Source organism: Porites lutea, chromosome 2, assembly GCF_958299795.1.
Source record: "Porites lutea chromosome 2, jaPorLute2.1, whole genome shotgun sequence".
In the NCBI taxonomy this organism is placed as follows: Eukaryota; Metazoa; Cnidaria; class Anthozoa; order Scleractinia; family Poritidae; genus Porites; species Porites lutea.
In genome coordinates, this window is record NC_133202.1 from 56121067 (window position 1) to 56141616 (window position 20550).

The 20550-nt window shown below is 37.9% G+C and overlaps 2 protein-coding genes across 2 annotated transcripts; both read left to right on the forward strand.

The window, feature by feature from the left end:
* The first annotated feature begins 6876 nt into the window (after positions 1-6876).
* Positions 6877-11454, forward strand: LOC140929124 (GPI mannosyltransferase 2-like). The gene is made up of 4 exons (XM_073378990.1): positions 6877-6960; positions 7037-8076; positions 8843-8969; positions 9367-11454. The coding sequence occupies exons 1-4, from the start codon at positions 6892-6894 to the stop codon at positions 9559-9561; spliced, it is 1431 nt and encodes a 476-aa protein (XP_073235091.1). The 5' UTR covers positions 6877-6891; the 3' UTR covers positions 9562-11454.
* An 839-nt stretch (positions 11455-12293) lies between these two features.
* LOC140929123 (uncharacterized) lies at positions 12294-19851 on the forward strand. Its single transcript, XM_073378989.1, has 6 exons — positions 12294-12705; positions 15369-15709; positions 16393-16744; positions 17647-17738; positions 18150-18263; positions 19152-19851. Exons 1-6 carry the CDS (start codon positions 12543-12545, stop codon positions 19383-19385), a joined length of 1296 nt encoding a protein of 431 aa, XP_073235090.1. The 5' UTR covers positions 12294-12542; the 3' UTR covers positions 19386-19851.
* Positions 19852-20550: the final 699 nt, after the last annotated feature.

Sequence of the window (20550 nt, forward strand, 5' to 3'; positions counted from 1 at the left end):
CCCGTTTCTGGAATTGTGAAGGAGGAAATCGTAGATTACGATGACTCTGTAGAACCAGCACCGACTGAATATGAGAAAGTCAAATACTAAGGGCAGCTAGCCTCAGAGAAGGAAAAAAAACACATTTCACCAAGTCGTATTTTATGCAGTTTGTGCCGACGGAGATTCGGACTACTGGTAGGTGTATTTGTATACGTACTAGCTATAATAATAATACACAGGCAAGACGATCGAGAGTCCGCACCAATTTCACCTGCCTTCTAGCCACTCTCGAGTGCTCATTTATCCAAGTGTAGATAAAGTTTTGCTTTATAGCTCTTCAGGCACAGCGAATCAGAGTGGGTACAGTTTTCAGTTCAGCTAAGTTTCAGTTCTAAAGCAGACAGCTCGTTGTCATATGCATGTTTTTTTTTTACCATCTTAAACGGACTGCTGTCCTTTATTATTGAAAATTTAATTGTTACTTTAGTGTTACATATCTGAGCTGAGGATTTTAAAATTAGATCTAATGTTAAGTTCTCTTTGTCAGAAAAGTTAATTTACTCATTTTCAATATAAATAGATAAATAAGGGGATCGCTCGCTCTTGATTTGGTATATCAATTTAATAATTTTCAGTGCTGACATTAAAGACTGTCACATTCTTTGTAGCTCATGTTTTTTTGAAAAGGCTGTGTCTGCCTATACCTTCCCTATCGATTGACTGCAGATCAGTATAGCAACTTATAAATTGCAACGCTAATAAAAATTCAGAGTTTTCACCTCATCCAACTATTGTCAATGATATCCCCTTGTATTCCCATAACTTTTATAGATAACTTTATGAAATTGTTGTATGTGACGTTTTTTTTTTTTAATTTATTTATTATTCAAACCCAGGTGTGCATTTTTTGGATGCTCTCTTTACTGGGACCAGCTTTGAAGCTTTGGCTAGACAAGAAAATATGTAAAGTGGAACGGTTAACACAGACATGTTATGATGTCTATATTATATGGGTGTCTGTATTATCCGGGTGTCCATATTAAGTTAGCTCTCTGGAAAAAAGTCACAGACACATGATTTATTTGATATATAGCATGAAGGAACAAGGAGGAAGAAGGGTAGGAACAATGACTGTAGCAAAAAGCCAAGGATGTGAAACTTGTTGAGTAGGAGGCAGAAAATTTATCAAAGGACTACAAACAGGGGAAGAAAGAAAGATGTATCAGAGTCAAATGTGTCATGCCATTTGGCTGCAGATGTTTTGGTAATAAAATCTTATTAACCCGTGAACTTGGTACAATATCTACAATTGGCACATCATTGTGACAAGAAAAATAGAAAGTGCCTGGGTAACCAGTGTCTGTAAAGCTGGATTAAGAATATATAGGAATTTCTGACTTGAAACAGAGAAAAGTGGTTGTTGTCCACATTAACTACTGTGCTAACTACTGTGCGTACTAAGCCGGTTAATTTTAAAGAAAAAATCTATGCTTTTCCTCAGGACAAACAAAACTGCCTGTTATATATGGGTGTCCAATTAAGTGGGTGTCTGTAGATCATAGAGTACTGGGTTATCACTGCATTAATAAATTATTATTTGCAACTAACGTTATGTATCGATTCTGCTGATAACACAGTGTGCCATAAATTCACTGCCTCTAGGAAGAAGTGTTACCCAGTGGAAATTATGTTTATCATGGAGGCCCATCCTTGATTGTGCTCTGTGGGTTTTTCTTGCTGGTTTTTTCCATTGTAAAATATTATTAGAAACTAGCATTTTTAAGAGTTAAAACCCCTAAGGGAAGGTACGTTTATTATTGGGGGGGGGGGTGGGCCGGGGCTTCGGAGGGGAGGGTCATCAGTAAATTTTTTACAAATTGGGGAGGGTCAAACCTGTTTTATTCTCAACCGGGGGAGGGTCACAGTTTTTTTGGCAAGGAAAAAAATACTCCATGTCGCTTCTATTTTGTATATACAAGCAAAGCTACCAGTCAAGATTAATCTAAATTATTTGCAGTTATCGAAAAATTTATATATCAAAAAACTATCTTTTCCCAACTAACATAATTGTCTCTCTCGACCCGTTTCCGCTTTCGCCCATATTTTGATGTTTCTGCGCGGGGTTCTGGTGTAAAATCAGTCTCCGGTGAGGATTCTTCACTTAAGCTTGAACCAACAACTCGATCTACTACATCACTTTGCGAGTCAGTTTTGACCTCGGAAAGTGATGAGGTCACTTGTTGCCTCACATTTCTAAGCGGGGGCTGCCGAGGTTGTTGACGCTCCATTGAATTGTACAGCAAGCTGCCAATGTACACTTTGATCATTGCGACCTTTGCAGCTTTCTTCCCTTTGAAGGTGATCTTGTGATGGGAAAAGTACAAGGATAGCTCGTCCATTCTCAAGGACGACAGCGTATCGGAGTTGTACAGTCCAGCTTAGTCAATGCCATTGTACTGCCGGTTCAGCCGTTCCATTCGCTCCCTTTCAGTCTCCTCTTTCTTCTTCTCCTTGCGCATTTTTATCTGGGCAAGGTGTTCAACATACTCTGCCACAAGTTTTTCGGGGACAATGTATTTATCTGAAAACTTTCTAATAGCCTCACTGTCCCCACTGACTAGTTCACTTTCCTCAAACAATCTCTTAATCTGAGCTCGAGGCTGGAAGTCGTCCGGCTCACGGCCATTGGTGGGGGTTGCACTCCAAGAGAGATAATGGAAGGTTGGCAGCTTGCCATAGTCGGGATATGGTCGTCAAGTTGGAAGTGGAGCGCTGGTAGTCTCATCCTTCTCGCAAAATTCACATAGTTGGCCATTTCGCTCTTGACACAACATTTGCCTATACTCCATATAAAGCTCTCCTTTCTCACAATGAAGGCTCTCAAATTGTTCTAGCTTGGAAAAATACCCAAGTGTGGCGAATGCGTTCCTTGTAGGGACAAGTGGTCCAAAAGGACAGGTAGAATTTTGGCAAAGTACTATTTGAGAATTTAGTATATTCGCCCTTTGGGTTCGGGAACCTTCACCTTTCCACTTCTCGCTTTCACTTGTTCCCGCAGCCGATGTGCCACCAACAGAGTGAGAGGAGTAGTGGGCATCCTTTTTAGAATGGCGAGTCGGCAAACAGCCACAGTAACCACAAGTTGTTCCATCTGACCTCATGAAATCCTCGCATTCACCACAAGCACATTTCCCTCTTTCTATTCCTCGTACATCCTTGCCCATTTTCAAGTTTTCACCGTACAATCACACGCCACGCAATTAACTACTTTGTGCGCAGATGAACGCGGTTATATGAGTAACACTTCCAGTTTGTTATTTTCATTTCCGGTTATTTTTGCCTTGGATAGGTAGGGGGGAGGGTCAGATGTTTTTGTTTGGGTATTTCTGAAGGGTCATGCATTAATCCATTCCAGGAAATGGGAGGGCCACGACTTTTTTCGCAAAAAAATTCTAAAATACCCTGGCCCACCCCCCCCAATAAAAAACGTACCTTCCCTCAGAGGGCCTGGGAAGCAGTTTTTAATGTGCGCGGGCCGGTGACCACCTACATTGAGGTGAGGGGGGGGGGGAGAGCAAATTTGGCTGTTCCCTCTTTGTGGCTGTTTAGAACTGTCAGATTACTGAACCTTTCTTGAGTCATTGTTGAGCAGTCATGTTCATAGATTTCAAGCCGCTGAAAAGTACCTTTCTCCTGCTGAGGGTGATTGCACATGCTGAATCCACCACTAGAAGTTTGCAGATCATGATATTACACTGTAGGTTCCTGTAATGCCTTCAATTTGTCTAGCATGTCATTGAAATGTGCCAGAGACCACATCATCACCTGATATAATTCGTTTTAAGAAACCGTAGTTCATGGAGTAGTCTTCAGATTTAATCAAGAACCTTCATCAAAAAAGACTATTCTGCATTGTTGCAAATGCTACATAGCTTTGCTGGTTTGAAAATGCAGAAATCTAGGACGATTGACTTTTTAAGGCTTACCACGCATCAGACTGATGGGATCAAAACGGACCAATAATAAATTTAGATGCTGGAAGATTCTTATTCCACCAAAGATACTATTCATATGAAAATGTATATTACAATGGAACCCCTATAACGAAGTCCTCGGTCTAACAAACTATTTTTTCTTACTCCAGTAATAGTAAACTATAAGGCAATATGAAAAAGAACCTGGATAAAAGTTAACAAACCTCGTTAGAATAAACATATTTTGCCAGTCCCTTGGCCCTTCATTATATCAAGGTTCCACTGTACTTCATTTTATTTATTTATTTTTCAAAAAGTGGGGAAGCCCCTTTGCCCTGCATGGGCCCTGCCCTAGCTTCGCTTAGGCTATTTATAATACCCCCAAAATAGACTATGCTAAATCAGGCAACAAAGAACAATAAAATTGCAGCCTTTAAACAGTATTACGGCCCTTGGCTTGTTTATTGTAATCACGGATATGACAAAAAAATAATGGATTTGTATATTGCACACAGTACGTAAGACCTAAACTTGTTCTCCAGGTTCTTAGCTGGGGCCTCACATTTATCTTGTGATCAACAAGTGTGCAGATCAATTGTTACAGTAGGGTGGACAGTGCCTTTGTATGTGGTAAGGGGCCATAAAGCTTCCTCATTTATAGGAATAACATTAGTCTATCCCATGTTAAAAGATACACCAAGGTTTTTGAAGTAGCAAGGCTGTGCTCTAAGAAAAATTGAAAGGAGCCCAGTGCTCCAGACCCGTGAAATCCTGGGTGCCCAGCACATGATATCTATGAAAAAATTTCCTAGTTGCCCCGGAACAATAGTTAAGCACCACGGGCCAACTGGGTGCTGGTAGAGCACAACCTTGAGTAGTCAAACACAAAGCAGCAGTGATGAGCAGGGGCCATGAAACTCATACATGTACATAACCCTCAGTTGCAGTAAATATTTCAGTGACCAAGCCTTGGTGATTATTCATTTTTAACTTGCAATCTGTCAGTCACATCACTTCAGTGATTCAGTGCATGAGTGCCCCTGAGTTGGAGTTTACATCTCAAATTATGATATACTATAATTATAATTATTATAAGTATTCAATGCGAGATTGCAAAACTTTTCGTTATTCACTCAAAAGAATAACAATACACAACATTCAAGATAGGATCACAATTTTATTTAAAGACCACATCAGTAAATGGTAATAATTCTTGCTGTATTTTACAAAATTGCAAAAACAGTTTTTGCAATAAACTTGTGTGGGCTCTCTTGCTTTAGCTTGTGGTTTGAACTGACAATGTGTCTGTGCAGTTTTAATCAGGCTCTGAGTTTTGGGAAGACTAAAATTGAAAAAAGCATACCTTTTGTTTAGTGAGGGTTATGGCGACCAGAATGTTGGAAATACTAAGGAATTTACTGTATATTAAAATATCATACCATTCAGACTGCACCATGATCCTGATAGATTTTAATATTTTATAATAAAAATTTACAAATAGAGCTTTAAAACTTTTTATAAAAGCTCAAAGGAATGTTAATAGTGGTAACAGAAAAAATAGTACACTACAAGAGCAAGGTGTGAGCAATAATAGTGTTTACAAGACTAGAGGGCTCTCTGTGATCTGTTGCCTTAGGGCAAATCTTTTTGAAAGTTTCCTAAAAGTTTCGTAGTCGTCGCGTTCCAGTCGAAGAAAGGTCTAAGAGAAAATTTATCTTCGATGAATTCGCCAGTAGTAAAAGCAAAAATCACCACCGGCGATATAAATAAACTTAGCAAGTTTTGCGAACTGTAAGCTTACCTCCATGCGCTCCCTCTTTATGCGAAGATTTCTTTCCGGATTCAAGATCTGTCGATTGATCTTTCTTCCATATGCTAGCAAATGATCCAAGTTTAATTTTCCGCTACTGGTTTGCGTTGAAAGCCCCGTAAATGCTATTGCAGCACTCTTCGAAGTTATCAAACCGAGAAAACAGCGAAACTGTCAGCTGGAAACAAACCTATTCCTCGAATCTCACATTCAGTTGGTCAGACTCGCGTGCAGCACAATTCTATCGATTGAAGCGGTTGCTGCACACATACGGAGCCTAATGTAGTAAAATCGAAAGAGTCTTCCTAAACAAGAACGCATCGAAGTGGGAGGAAAGAGAACATTGTTGAGCAAAGTTCTTGGAAGAAAATTGTCATGCTGTGTGTACTGCGTTAAGTAAATGACGTCACAAAGTGTTCTTGGTAACCAGGCCACAGGAACATAGCGTTTTAATGGCGGACGAAAATTAATGGTTTTTGAGCGCCAAAAAATACCACTTTCCTTAATCGCATGAAGCTATAATTTGCACACCATGTACTTCAAGTACTAAACTGCCAATCTAGCGAAAAAAAATGGTAGTCAAAAATTTGATCGTAGTAGCACTTTAACATCCGGTACCTAACATCAATTAATTTTATTGATAACAATGCTAACTATTAAAATCCTATTTACAATTAATTTACTTAAAACTATTCCGTCAAAACACTACTTACAATTCCCTTCGTTTAAACAAAGCAAAAATGGTAAATTTCCTTGCCACTAGAAGCTAGCCCAATCGATTTTGAAACGCAAATTTCCCTCCGTAAAATAAACGTTCATTCACTACGAACTGTTAATGGTAGTGACTAAATCTTCAAAAGTTGGCAAGTTGTTCTGATTGAATCGAAACGACCTCAAGTGGATCGAACCGACTTAAGGTATGTATCGAATCGACCGGTAACCTCCGTACATAAGCCCCTCCGAATATAGGCCCCTCCAAAAATAAGCCCCTCAAAAAGGGCCTTTGAAAAATATAAGCCCCGGGGCTTATTTTCGGAATTTTACGGTATTTTCTGTCACTTTACTACCCATACTTTCATAGCTCATACATGAAGTAAATACCGAGGTGTCGTCCGTAATTCCAATATGGCGGACGAAACTTGTCTTGTTGTACGTGCAGCAATCTCCTCGAGATTTCTTCTTCTAGTTTTTCAAGTAAATATAGTTGTGGCCTGATATCATTATTCCAATTATTGTGTTGATATATGGTATTTGTTTTTTTCTTTTGCAGTTTGCTGCCAGTGAATTTATTGATGATTACGACACTTCCAGCTTTACAGGTTTTATTGAAAAAACAAATCTTAAAACTACGTGGTGCGACTGGATATTTCAGAGAGTTTTTGGAGGATTTGGAAAGTGGGATGCAGAGTATTTTCTGCAAATATCAGAAGAAGGTTACAAGTATGAACAGTATATGGCTTTCTTTCCGCTATATCCTTGGATATTACGAATTTCAGCACTGATATTTCACCCTATACTTCAATATTTTGTTTCTCAACAACGCAGTGCTATATTAGCTTGTGGATGGCTTTTAAACACAGCGTTTTTCTCACTGGCAGCAAAGTCGCTTTACCAGCTGTCTCGTACTACATTTGGGAGAAATGATGTGGCTTTGATGTCGTCTCTTTTGTTTTGCTTTAACCCTGCAAGTGTGTTCATGTCAAGTCTGTACACAGAAAGTTTGTTTTGCTGTCTCCAGTTCACTGCTTTGCATTACCTGGAACAAGGGAAAGCTACAATAGCTTTACTGCTCTTTGGACTCGGTGGTGCAACACGTTCAAATGGGATCATATCATGTGGTTTTGTGGTGCATAGAATATTAAAGCGCTTTGTCTCATATGAACTAATTTCTTTTAAAGCATCATCAAATAAGTGGACGTTGAAATTTCCAAATGTATCCTCATCATTTCCTGTTATTTTGAAAGTAATAATTTCAAGCAGTTTTGTGCTGATGCCATTTATCTTTTTCCAGTTTTATGGGTACAGTCTGTATTGTACACCTGTTGTTAAAGCCAGGGTGACTCATCACAAGTCATGGTGTGGAAGGTGGCCTCCATTTCCTTACTCATACATTCAGAAAGTGTACTGGAATGTAGGATTTTTACGTTACTTTGAACTAAAGCAAATACCAAATTTTTTTCTTGCTACACCAATGATCATTTTAAGTTCATGTGCTGTGTTGACATACTGCTGTAGCCACAAGAATCTTGAAGTTGTTACAACACTTGGTCTGTTACAAAGAAAATGCGAACTTAATGAAAGCATAACAAGGTGGGTATTATATAGTACTTAATAAAATTACATGTACTTTATTCCTTACACATTTTCTGTGAAAGTGTGTCTTATAATGGTATGATTTTAGAAGCTACATTGTACAGTAAGGCCTTAGAAAATAGTTTATAAATATCGTCATCATCCATAGGGTAGTATAAAATGAACTGAAATTGAATTAAATTAAATTAAATTCAGACTGAAATTTTTTCACTTAGGTGGATTTTCAATTTCTTTTGTCTCCTATTCATGAATTAGGGCTAGGTGACAAACAAAATTGAGAATCAAATTCTAGGTCAAAAATTTTTTTTTATTTTTTCTGAATTATTTTGAATTTGACCTGTAACATGTATTAGATTCTGTCTTGATCTTGCCCAATAAAGCTTGAAATGATAATGACGACGACCACGATGAGGACAATAATAATATTTAAGAGTAAGAATAATATTTAAGAATAAGAAGATGTTGTACATGTAGATGTTAACACTAAGGGTGCGTTTCTTATCACCCTTATTATGGAAGGCATGTCAGTTTGTAGTCCTAGTCTTCTAAGGTTGGCTAGGGGATGCTCAATACCCAGCTGTATAATGGTGGACTACTAACCTGTCAAACAGAAAGTTCAAACTTGATTTTGCCAAGGTGACCATACACTGTAGGTACATTCCGGGTACATACATGTACAATAGCCTACTTATGAAGATGATGTCTGGCCATTTGGATACCTTAACTGTATTTTGGCAACATGAAACTTTCTTTATTTCGATAGGAGATCAATTCATCAGACAAGATATCAAAAAGAAGATGGTGAATTCTATAACAGTCCTTCAGTCTTTGTGTTTGTTGTTCATCTTGCATTTATGACACTGTTTGGGTTTACTTCAATGCATGTTCAGGTTAGTATGGTGTTTCTCTTTGTTGAAGGAAAATGCACGATTTATGAGATATTTATTACAGGGTGAAGAAAATGTGCATCATCCTGCTTTTAAGTTACTGTAAAATTCCAAAAATATGCCCGGGGCTTATATTTTTTGAAGGGCCTTTTTGAGGGGCTTATTTTTGGAGGGGCTTATATTCGGAGCTAGGGGCTTATCTTTGGGGGGAAATTGTGTTTCAAAATTGATTGGGCAACTTTATAGTTGGAATAAAATTTACCCTTTTTGCTTTCTTTTACTTTGTATTTGAGGGCAATTTCCAAGTACAAGCCCCCCGAAGGGGGAGGGGGGGGGCTTATATTTAGAGGGGCGATTAGAGGGGTGATTTACTATGGTATTATTTTTATCATTGACGCAGGTCATCACAAGATTTGTTTTCTCAGCTTCTCCTCTCATTTACTGGTACACTGCATATGTCATCATCAGTGATTCTACTGAACCACCATACAGACACTGCAGAAGCAAATGGAAGTCTCAGTTAATTCTTGGATATTTTCTCTTGTACTTCTTCATTGGCACTGCTTTGCACTGCAATTTTTACCCATGGACGTGATAGACTTGGATTGTACATGTAATCTATAAGTCATTGTCAGGACCATTTTCATCTTGGAGCTTAATTCCATAATTGTAACATGAACTCCTATGAGAGTCAATAATAGGGTTCTTCAATCCTGTTATCCCAACCCAAATTTTCACTCATTAATCCCATAATCTTGATAGGTATTTTCAACATCCCGCAATCCTGTTCATGCTTTCAATCCTAAATTTACCCCCATTATGCTTTGAAATGCAAGACCCTGAACAAACCTACTAAGGATCCAGGCTCTCACATTAGGTTGCATTATAACACTTTTTCCCTTGCAGGTACTCCTGGGAATTCTTGTTGTGAGTGTCCCACCCCATTCTTCCAAATCCTGACCTTATGTTACACCAAAAAAGGTAATTTCCCACACCCATTTTTAAACCTGGCCTCTAAAATCCACACCCGTTTTCAGACCTTGCCTCTAAGAAATTATGTCTCCATTACTAAAACATACACTCCTGTAGTTCCCTTGAATACCTTGCCTGATGGGCAAAGTCAATACCTGTTTTTAGACTGAAATGGTGCAAAAACCATACCCTTTGGGTGGCACATAACTATATGGCTTATATTGGGGAGCACCCCCGAAAATTCAGTAGGTCAAAGAAGATTATGATATAGGATAACTGGTACGCAGACAAAACCAGATTTTCAAGAACAAATGAAATTAATATTTTATCTGAAGAGTACTTTACATGTGACTTCTACCAGAGAATTTTGGTTTGTTAGACTGCAAGTTTTCTCTCTTTTTGTTCAGATTAAGTGAGGGGAATGCATGCGTGCAAGCCTCAAGGGGTTGTTTTTCTCTCTTGGGCATTTTGCTTGGTGGACTAATGAAAAAGAGAGACTGCTCATAGTCTATTTGCTTGTAGACTTTTTATCAAGCCCTTACAATGTGATTCTAGTAGTAGTAGTAGTAAACCTTTATTTAACTAGGATAATCCCTTCAGAATACTTAAAAGTATATGTGTTATCAATAGGAGCCCTAAATTAAGACTAATAAAAAAGTTCAAAATAAATAATAAGAAACTAAGTAACTATAAGATAATAATAGTACAGTATAACAATTAAAACTAATTCTTATTTACTAAATAATTATTATACACAACTGAGCCATTATAATGAAAACTTTTCTTGGTGGTCTCAGTTCTTACTGCAGGTAAGTATATAAAATTGCTTCTTCTTGTTTCTCTTGAAATAACTTCCTTACTCAACTTAAAATAATTCTTTAAAAACTGTGGTACATTATTATTTAAACACCTCTTCACTAAACCTAAAATATGAGCGTTACAATAGTCGGTGGATGTTGTACCACATTTAGATTTCACTATAATTTTCGAGGCCCGCCTTTGCAAAGATTCAAGACTTTCCATATCTGCTTTATTGCAGCTGGACCAAACAACATCGCAATAATCAAAAATGGGCAAAATTAATGAATTATACATCTCGAAAGCTGCATGTATAGTGATATTCCTTCTAATACGCCCTAAGACACCAACTCTTTTACCAACCTTAGAAATAACATAACGAACATGGTCTTTCCACGTAAGACTATCGTCAAGAACGATGCCTAAATTGGAGTTCTCCTTTGCATGCATGCTTTTTGCCGCCATATTATAGTTAGTTGAGATTCACTGCATTTGAGCACACTTTTATGCTAAAAAGGAAACTAATCCAAACACTGGCAAAGACAGGGGTACATCACTTGTCATTATTGCTTGTGCAATGCTTTGTGGTTTGGGGCATGGTTGAAATTGAAGAAGCCATTTTAATATTTCAGTATGGATGGTATAAATAAGGTTATATTTGAAGAAGCAGTTAAAAGTTCTTTGTTAAATAATTTAAATAAACACCATTTGTAGATTTTTTGTTTAGTTTGTACTTTGAATCATAACCCAGTGGGGGTACTTCTTGAAAATTTGGGCTGGATGAACAACAAGGGCATGTTTCCTGAAACCGATACCCTATTTCAGGCCAAGAATGTGATATTCCTGCACCACACTGCTCTCCAGACGTAGTTAATCGATAAACCGATAATCAATATTACTGGATAGTGGTCGATATTAATCATTGGTGAATATCAATTTCTGATATCAATCGATAGAAATTGATAAAGAAAAAAGTTGTCACTTCGATTATTATTGATTATTTTCTGATAGAAATTGATGATGATTTTTTTGTCAATTGTTATCGATTTTGTTAATCAATAGTAATTGATAAATTATTTTTTCTGTGACTTCGATTTCTATCTATGTTAATCGGAAGATTAAATCGATTAATGTCGATGATATCGGTTGATTTCCGATAACGATTTTTATCGATTAACTACGTCTGGTGTTCTTTAGTATTGGCCAATTCTAGCGTGACCCTGGTTTTAGAGAGTACAAAACCTTAACATACCTTCTTTCAGACCCAGACGGTCAAAAGTTCAGACCGAAAGGATTGAAAACCATACCCATCGTGCGCTTGAAAATGTGGTTCCCGCGTGGATTAAATATTTCGATTTCACCGGATTTAGCCATAACAGCGTCAAATCACAAAGCTGAAAAAAAAAACCCTAATAAAACGAGACAGTGGTGAATCGATTGGAAACAGACCGAAACCGGAAATGACTCCAACGCGTGGAAATTACGTTTTTCCTACCACACCTAGACAAAATGTACAAGAGGGGTATTAAAGTTTCTTTTTCTCTTTTTTAAGGCTAAATGAGCTGAATTGTTTCAAACAGAGAGGAGCTGAAACCGTAAATAAGTTTATCTTGATAAATTAATTACATAATTTTCCGCGTAAAAAGGTTACTATAGAAACTAATTGTTCGAGGTTGGCCTGGAGGCGGGAACGTTAATCGAACTTGTTTATATTCGTCATTTGTTGGCCAGTGGAGATTAGATGCTGTGCTCCGGCCTGGAGTAATCTTATGGAATTTCGACTTGCCAAGGGCCGTCGCCGGTAGAATGGGTTGTGGGAATAGTACGGCAAGAGCAGATAACGAAAACGGAGGCTCAAAATTTGATTTTAGCCGACGAAACACGTTAGTTGAGAAGCCCAATGTCGTGGTGGAGATTGGGAAGGGGGTGATGAAAATCGACAGGGAACGGCGTATCGTGTTCATTTTCGGTAGGTAAAAATCTTGTCGTTTTTTATTTGATCCGTAATCTTCCTCTCCAAACAAGCCTTCCGGTAAGAATTACGCTCATCGTTTTTTTTTTCGCATGACCTTCGCAACTGCCAAATTAACAGGATACTTTTGAGAACCAACTGCATGGCCCTTACGGTACGTTTGAATGTGACGAATAATTCTCGCGTTTATAATTGCATGTACTTTGACCTATATTTTTTCCACTTTAATCTTTCTCTGAAATCAAATTTGCTTTCATCTGGCTTGGAAACGTTCTTTGAAATGCAAAGCCGCTACTAATTGTTTGAACACCAAAGATACCAACAAGAGAACCATTTTGTTTCTGAGGAATCGTAAGCTTAAATTAGTGAAAAGTTTAATGGCATTGGTCTTTGACGCCACTTAAATCTTTTGTCTGTGAAATGCTCATCAGCCGAAGAGGCAGTAAAAATTGCACAGATGTTTATAATGGAAGAAATCCATTTTCACCTTTGTTGGCATTGTGTATATTGTGTCTTCTTCGCCACTTCAGTTGATGATTGAACCCTATTGTTAATTTCCTTAGCGATATTTTAATGCGATATTGCTCGTTCGACGCTCTGTTTTCAAAACTTTAAGATTACAGTGTGTTAGGTGATTGTTATAAGGGAGCATTATTGAGAATTTTTGTCCAAGAACAAGGACAATTATTTTTTTGCTCTGAATGTTATCACCGATCCGCAAGAAATTTTTAATTATACTGAGACTTATTCCCTTCACGTTTCACCTGAGCATAAAAATAATTAAAGTTTATGGTCAGGGTAAATGTCATTTATTATGCATACATTTTTAATACTAACTGTACTCGTTGTCACTGTGAGAAATGCCTGACTAACTAAGCTGCACTCCAGTGGCTGGGAAATTTTTAGAACTGAGACTTTCGAACTTTTTAAGTATTATGGATTGACACTTAGCACAGAGCCCTTCAGTAAAAAGGTATACACCTAATGTGTTTTATAAAGCCCGGTTTCCATATGATCATCCCGATTACCCCATCATTTAAAAAAGTTTCAAGATGATCCCTACGACTGGGACAATAAATAATTGGTAGTTTCCATATAATCTTCTCCATGGCCTCAAGACAAGAGGTGCGTGGTCGTCAGTGATGTTTCTGGGTCGTACAATGGAATTTTTGCATGTGTTTTGTAAATAAGCCAATCATGATGGTGAATTTTAATTGACAAGTGAATTTTGTGGCTTGCTATCTGCTTTTTCTCTTGATTTTTTGGCAGAGAGAAGCTACAAGAGTTCCTTGAAGACATAGTGTCACGTCGAGAACTTGATAGATTAACGGACTTTCTCTTTTTTTTAATTGCACCCATACACAATGTGAACATATTTGTATTATTATTTTTTCAACTTCCGGATTACTGGAATGGGGATGATGATTTCCTTAGGATAGCCTTTGATCGTCCCCATCATCTCAGTCATCTGAGAGCATTTCTATATGATCGCTTCAGAATCTACACGATCGTCCTGATTGTCAGGATAACACCCAGTTCTCTCCAAGCGATCTAGGTCATCTCAGTCATCTGGGTTGTTTGCGATTGTCTGGGTTGTGATTCCATATGATTGTCCTTACCGTCTGAACATTATTTGGGATGACCGGTATGATCAGGACAATCTGGACGATCATATGGAAACCAGGCTTAAGGTTTGAACAGTTATCTTTTAAGGTCAAGTAATACAGGCAACATTGTTGGATTACAAGTGAAAAAGCATTTTTGTCCGTGTTACGACCTGTGTGCTCAACTTGTCACGCAATAAATTTCCGTTTTGCAAGTTGCAGCAACACTTTACGCATAGTACACCCAAGTTCTGCTTTTTGCAACAAACTTTCAGTTTTTATTACTTGGATCACAATGCGTGTGATTGGTCAATTCTCCTGCATAAAAAGCATGGGGAAGGTGGTGAGCATGCACACTAGACCTCAAGCATGTCTGTTTTCATATGACTAACTTTCAGGATTTCAGGCATAAGTGGTAAAGAGCAGGACTTGTTTCTGAGAAATTGATAGTTGCAAAGATTGAGTGACTGAAAGAGTTCCTCTATTTGGATAGTTATGGTAAAGAAACAGCAAGACATTAGACTGTTTTAAAATCATGCAGTACAATTGTGTCAAGTAGTTAAATACCTTGAAAGAATTCCATTCACTTTCTCCCCTGTCCTGACAAATTCCACTTAGTTTGTCCTACATCTAGAATAGAGCAGTAGCCCATCTTCATTAATTTGTAGTTTGGACAAGAAAAAAAAACTTGAACAAATTTCATATCAAATGATAATGTTTTGTCCTCGAAAAAAAAATTGAGTGACAGCGCTCTAAACTATAATTTGTCAATTTAAATAAATTTGCTTTTAGATGATGTAGACCCGTTTGTTTGGCATATCTGTTCAGCCAAGTCTCCTTTGCTCACCAGTTAAATGGATGCAAAAACTCCTCAACCTAAAGATTCAATTTTTACATGACTTGTTTATTTTTTCCAAATAGAATATGTAAATACTTGCCTCGATCCTTTTATATGGTCACATTTATTCATTAAACGGCCATGTTTAGAAGCATAACATTGACAGAAAAATTGGAATGAAAAATTGCAGAAAAAATTAGTTTTTTTGTGATTTCTAGGTGGACCTGGATCAGCAAAAGGCTGTATTGTCAATGACCTGAAAGCCATGTTTAGCTTTGCCTTTGTATCAGCAGAAGATTTAATTTTACAAAAACTTCCAGAGAAAGCCACTGAACAGGGTCTTGAACCCATGTCAGGAACACATGGACTTGCAGAACTTTTGAAAAACAATCCAGATGTTCTCACATTGGACTGGGTTTTGGAAATTCTTGAAGAAGAGATCAAGAAGTATCCTGATCAACCAATTCTGGTGGACCTAATCCCAAATCTTAAATTTATGATGAGAGTGGATGGATTCATCAAGAAATGTGACAAAGAAATGGAAGAATTTGAAAAGAGGGTGAGTGTTGGAACTGTTGTGTAATGATACTATATTTCATGTTATTTCAGGCAAGCTTAGTGAGCCTACTGCCCTGGGCATCAGGGGGCCTTCTTATTTCAGGTATTTACACTTCAAGTTGGTTAATTCATCATCTAAGATATGCATGGGAGTAGTCCGTAAATGAACTTTTGCAGGGTACATTGTAGTGGTAGGGGAAAGTGAGGGCTCTCACAACCCCCACTACCAACCTCTCCTGAGGGTTTGTGTGGGGGCTAGTATGGTAGCTATTACATGAAGAGGTGCCTGCTGTGTGTGGCCGGCCTACAATGATGAGAAATGAGCTTTGCTTCTGACTTACGACCTTTCCCACTGCCTCACCAGCAGAAGAATAATAATTAAACTCAAAGGTATATATTACATGTACTTCAGTGCAGGGCAAAGTTGTTATAACTTAGTTCCTCTTTCCACCAATAATAAACTCTCATTTTCCATACATTAGCTTCAATTGTAGCTCCAGAACACTGTACTACTACTAGGGCTGAGCTCAAGAGGTTGCCTGGGTGGTAACTTATTTTTGTCTTTGAGTTATCAGAAAAATCATATTCTCTCAGACAGACCTATATGCTGGGCAACCAGCTGGAAATATGATTGAATTAATTGAATGAAATAATTATATCTACAGTATATTTTTAAATTTTTAGTTCCCATGTGCCTTTGCCTTGAACTTGACGTTATCAAAAGAGGATCTTTTAAAAAACATAAAGAACAGTCATTCTCCAGCCTGTGCAAAGCCTCCAAGCTCAGATCCAAGAGATGCGTCCTCTGACCAAGGTGATGAAATGGATACAAGCAGAACCAAACGCCGTTTTGCACTTTATGAAAGGTCTGTACAAGATTTCTTAAATTACTTCAGTATTGGGGAAAGAATAGTGAGGTTTGACACATCTGCAGCGCAAGTGCAGCATATCTGGGATGCTATGATGGACTTCTTTGCCGCAGAAATGGATTTTAGTGCCAACAGAGTCATTAACACCGTGGTACTTTTTTCGTTTGGTATGTTACATTAACTTTTTTTTTTCTTTGTTCTGTGCATGGCTTCTAATGATATGCAATCTCACGGTGAATTGCATTAAAAATCTCTTAATAGATTATATAACATTATTACATACTGTAATCTGGAAAAAATATCCTGTTCTTGACAACTGTTGTAGTCATGGCCAGCATCATACATGTGTCTGTGTGATCAGCCTGATAATGAATAAAATACCATGCTTTCAATCTTGTACATTGTACATGGAGAAAAAAACGTGAAAGGAAATTCTATAGCACTACAGACTGTTTTTTTAAAATCAGTCTGATTGTAGGCCTGATTTTATCATGGCACTTTCTTGTAGGTTAAACGTTTGGTCTAAATTAAATAAAATAAAACAAATAACGAGAGAGAACAACAGAAACAGAGAACAACTACATAGTGTTTCTTCATCTACACTAGACCTTTCCCGCATTACGCTCCAGTGAGCAAACGTAAAGAAATGAGGACAAGGCTCGGTTGGACAATTTCATTCAAATCACAGTAGTTTGTCCACCTGAGCTTCGAGCTTGTACCTTTGTTTACAGGAATGCAGGAAAGGTCTATTCCTGGTCAAATTGGAATTTAGAAGTGTTGGTTTTTTAGAAGGGGAAATCCGGAGTATAGGGAGAAAAATCTCTTGGAACAAAGAAAAGAACTAACAACAAACTCAAGCCACATATGGCGTTGATGCGGGAATTTGAATTTGGGCCATATTGGTGGGAGGCGAGTGCTCTCACCACTGTGCCACCATTGCTTCTCTTGCACTCTAAGTTGCAGAATGGAAGTGGATTGGTAGATATATGTTTGGCTAACATGCACCGCACTACATCCATTCACTATAGCATTATAGACCGGCCTTAAAATAACCTCCATCTTTTTGCAGACGAAGAAACATACAGGTCAATAGATACCAGTAGATATCCCATGAAGGAAATTCTACTATCTGAGCTAACTGAAAAACCTCAGGCACCTGCTGTAAGTATTAGCTTCTGAGACAAAGCATTCTTCGTTATTTTCATTTTTTTTTTCCTTATCTTCACATTGGAAGAAAATGATAGACTAAGTGACTGCTGTATCATAAGCCTGTGCCTGCAGGTTCTCGGATATTATATGCGTATGTTGGAGCTTGGAACAGGCCACTGTATTATTTTCTAACCATTTTTGTCAATGAATTCCTTACCTAGTAAGTTCGTCTGGCTGCAAGTAATTCTGTTGGACTTTCGTTATTCACTCCACAAATCTGTGAAAGAAATCAGACAGGTGTTTCTAGAATCACTTGGCCCTCATTCCAAAGTGCATCATGATGTGTAGTGGTTGGCTATGTGTAATTCCACAGATAGATGTACATTTTCTTCACAGCTTATAAATGATATTTTCTTTTTACAGGAGGATGTTCTTTCAGTGCTTGCCAAGCATTTAGATGAAAGTGCTTTGCAGACACGTTCATTCTTGGTTGACGTTTCAGGTACATCAATTGATAAAGAACATATCTGTGATCAGGTAAACCTTATAGTAACATAGAATAAGTTTAGTTACAAGCCTAGGATTTCGTCCAAATTAAGAACATGGTTCTGGAAAATTTAAAGGGCTTAACTTATTTAGCTTGTGGTGAAGAGTTTAACATTCTTTCTTTTTAAGACTTTTGCCTTAACCTCTCAGAATATTGCAGTCGACCCGCGCTTTACTGACAGTATTCTTTGTCCCTGGAGAAAGCCCTTACATTTTCCCTAATTTAAACCCGCTTTATACGGACACTCGTTAATCCCAAAAACAAACTCTTGTTTCTTGCAAAATCAACAGATTCTCATAAAAAGTCTACCTCGCTAATGCGGACACTTTATTGGCAACTACCCTTTCCTTTTTGAAGGTGGAAAAAACGTTCGTCGACACAGCATTTCGATGTTCCCAGCGCTAAAGTGCACCGGATAGGATGAATTGTAGACGTCAATTTCGGACTTAATTTTCGCACAAAACAAGTTTTGCAGAGGAGAACGTTTTTGATTGGGGTAGTGTATAGATGAGCGATTTTAGGTGTTGCCGTTTACAAAGTCTGCGAAAGGACGGCTTTGTGAAGGTCAGAGATGTTTAATTTGATGATGCCAATGTTTTTTATTTCTTTTATTAAAAAAAAAAAAAAAAACACGACCCGCTTAATACGGACACGTCGTTGATACGGAAGCTTTGTGTGGCCCCTTCAGTGTTCGAATTAACGGCGTGTGACAGTCATTATATAAATGCTGTCTCGTAGAACCAGGTCGTAAGTTAGATTTCACTTAACTGCGAATAACAGCAGTTGTTCGGGCAGTAAAGGCGTTTCCTTCTCTAAAAAGCTGGTCTCAGATTGCTATGGATAACTTCTAACACAAGAAACTGTTTTCTATTTTTCAGTTCACAAGACCACAGATTCTTTTTGTTGATGTCGACATTGGACAGTTAGATTACTTCATGCACGGTCTGAAGCGGAAAACTAACAGAAAGAAATCCATTTTTCGGAAAAAAGCTCAGATTTACAAGGCAGTGAGCTCGACAGAAAACGAAACTTTACTCTTCCCAGAACACGTTGACACGGAGATCTGCAGAAGAATCGCTATCTGTTTAGCAGACCAAAGAACCGCACACTAAATTAAAGGAAAGCTTATCTGTAGTTAAAAAAAGAAACTTCCTCCTTGTTTTTAAATATTTATAAAGTTTTTCGAACTCGATCCTAAAAGTTAAATTGAACTGGAATGTTTGTCAAAGCGTTGTACAGCAATTTTGTCGATGTTGAAGGTTTTTACTTTCTCTAAGGTGTTTCTACGGTGTTTGTAAAGCAAGTCGGCGATTCTTCGATATATTACCAGAGTTTTATATTTTTGAAAAAAAAGAGAGGGATTATTTATTAAAAATGATTGTTGATCTGATTTGATTAGACATGTTAGATATTTGACCTCGTTTGTACATGGCAAATCCGAAAAAGACTTTATGTTTGCAACTGAAAGTTATAATTTATAGTTTGTCATTAAAAATGGTGTCAATCAAGTCGGCCAAAGATTACTTTATAAATAGTTCATTATATACAGTGTAAATAAATTTTTTTTATCTTCGTTGACTTTTGTTGACGTGAGTGACAAAAAATGTGTGGTTAACTTTACGTGATGGAATATATTTTTGAATGACAGCAGTTGTTTATGATGTTCTTCTAAATTTGGGTGGGAGATTAGGACTTTGATAGATGGCCTTTTGTCTATGAGTCAAAGTTGCACAAAGCTTGAGATCTACTGCGTGGCTTATCAAATTATTTTACGGAGGCAAGGTGGCCGAGCGGTTAGAGCGCTGGAATTGTAATCCGAACGTCCCGAGTGCAAGTGTCCGATAAGCCATCTTAAATAGCCAACTGGTTTGCCTCCGGCTAGTTGGGATTCTTAACCTTGTGGGCCGCAATGAAAGGTTTTACCAATAATTGTGTCATCCCTATGAAGTCAGTTTTTGTTCACTCCATAAGCTTGGTCACAGTGTTTTTACTGTTTTAGCCTTAGCTAGCCTTGTGTTATAAGCCAAGCTTCCCAGGAACGCTTGCGTTCAAATTTTATATTTTATCCGTGGGGCGGTTAAGTTACCATCTGTTGGAGTAAAGTATCCAGTGGCACTTCTTCCCCTCTCATGCATTCAGACTCTCCTTTCAGTTGTTTGCCCTATTACAACGGTACAAAGCCAGGGCAGAAATGCACTAAATCCGTCAGGCTGCGGGCATTACCGGGTTCCCAGGCTTTAACTTCTCTTCGCTTCCCAGATTTTATCACTTGTCTTC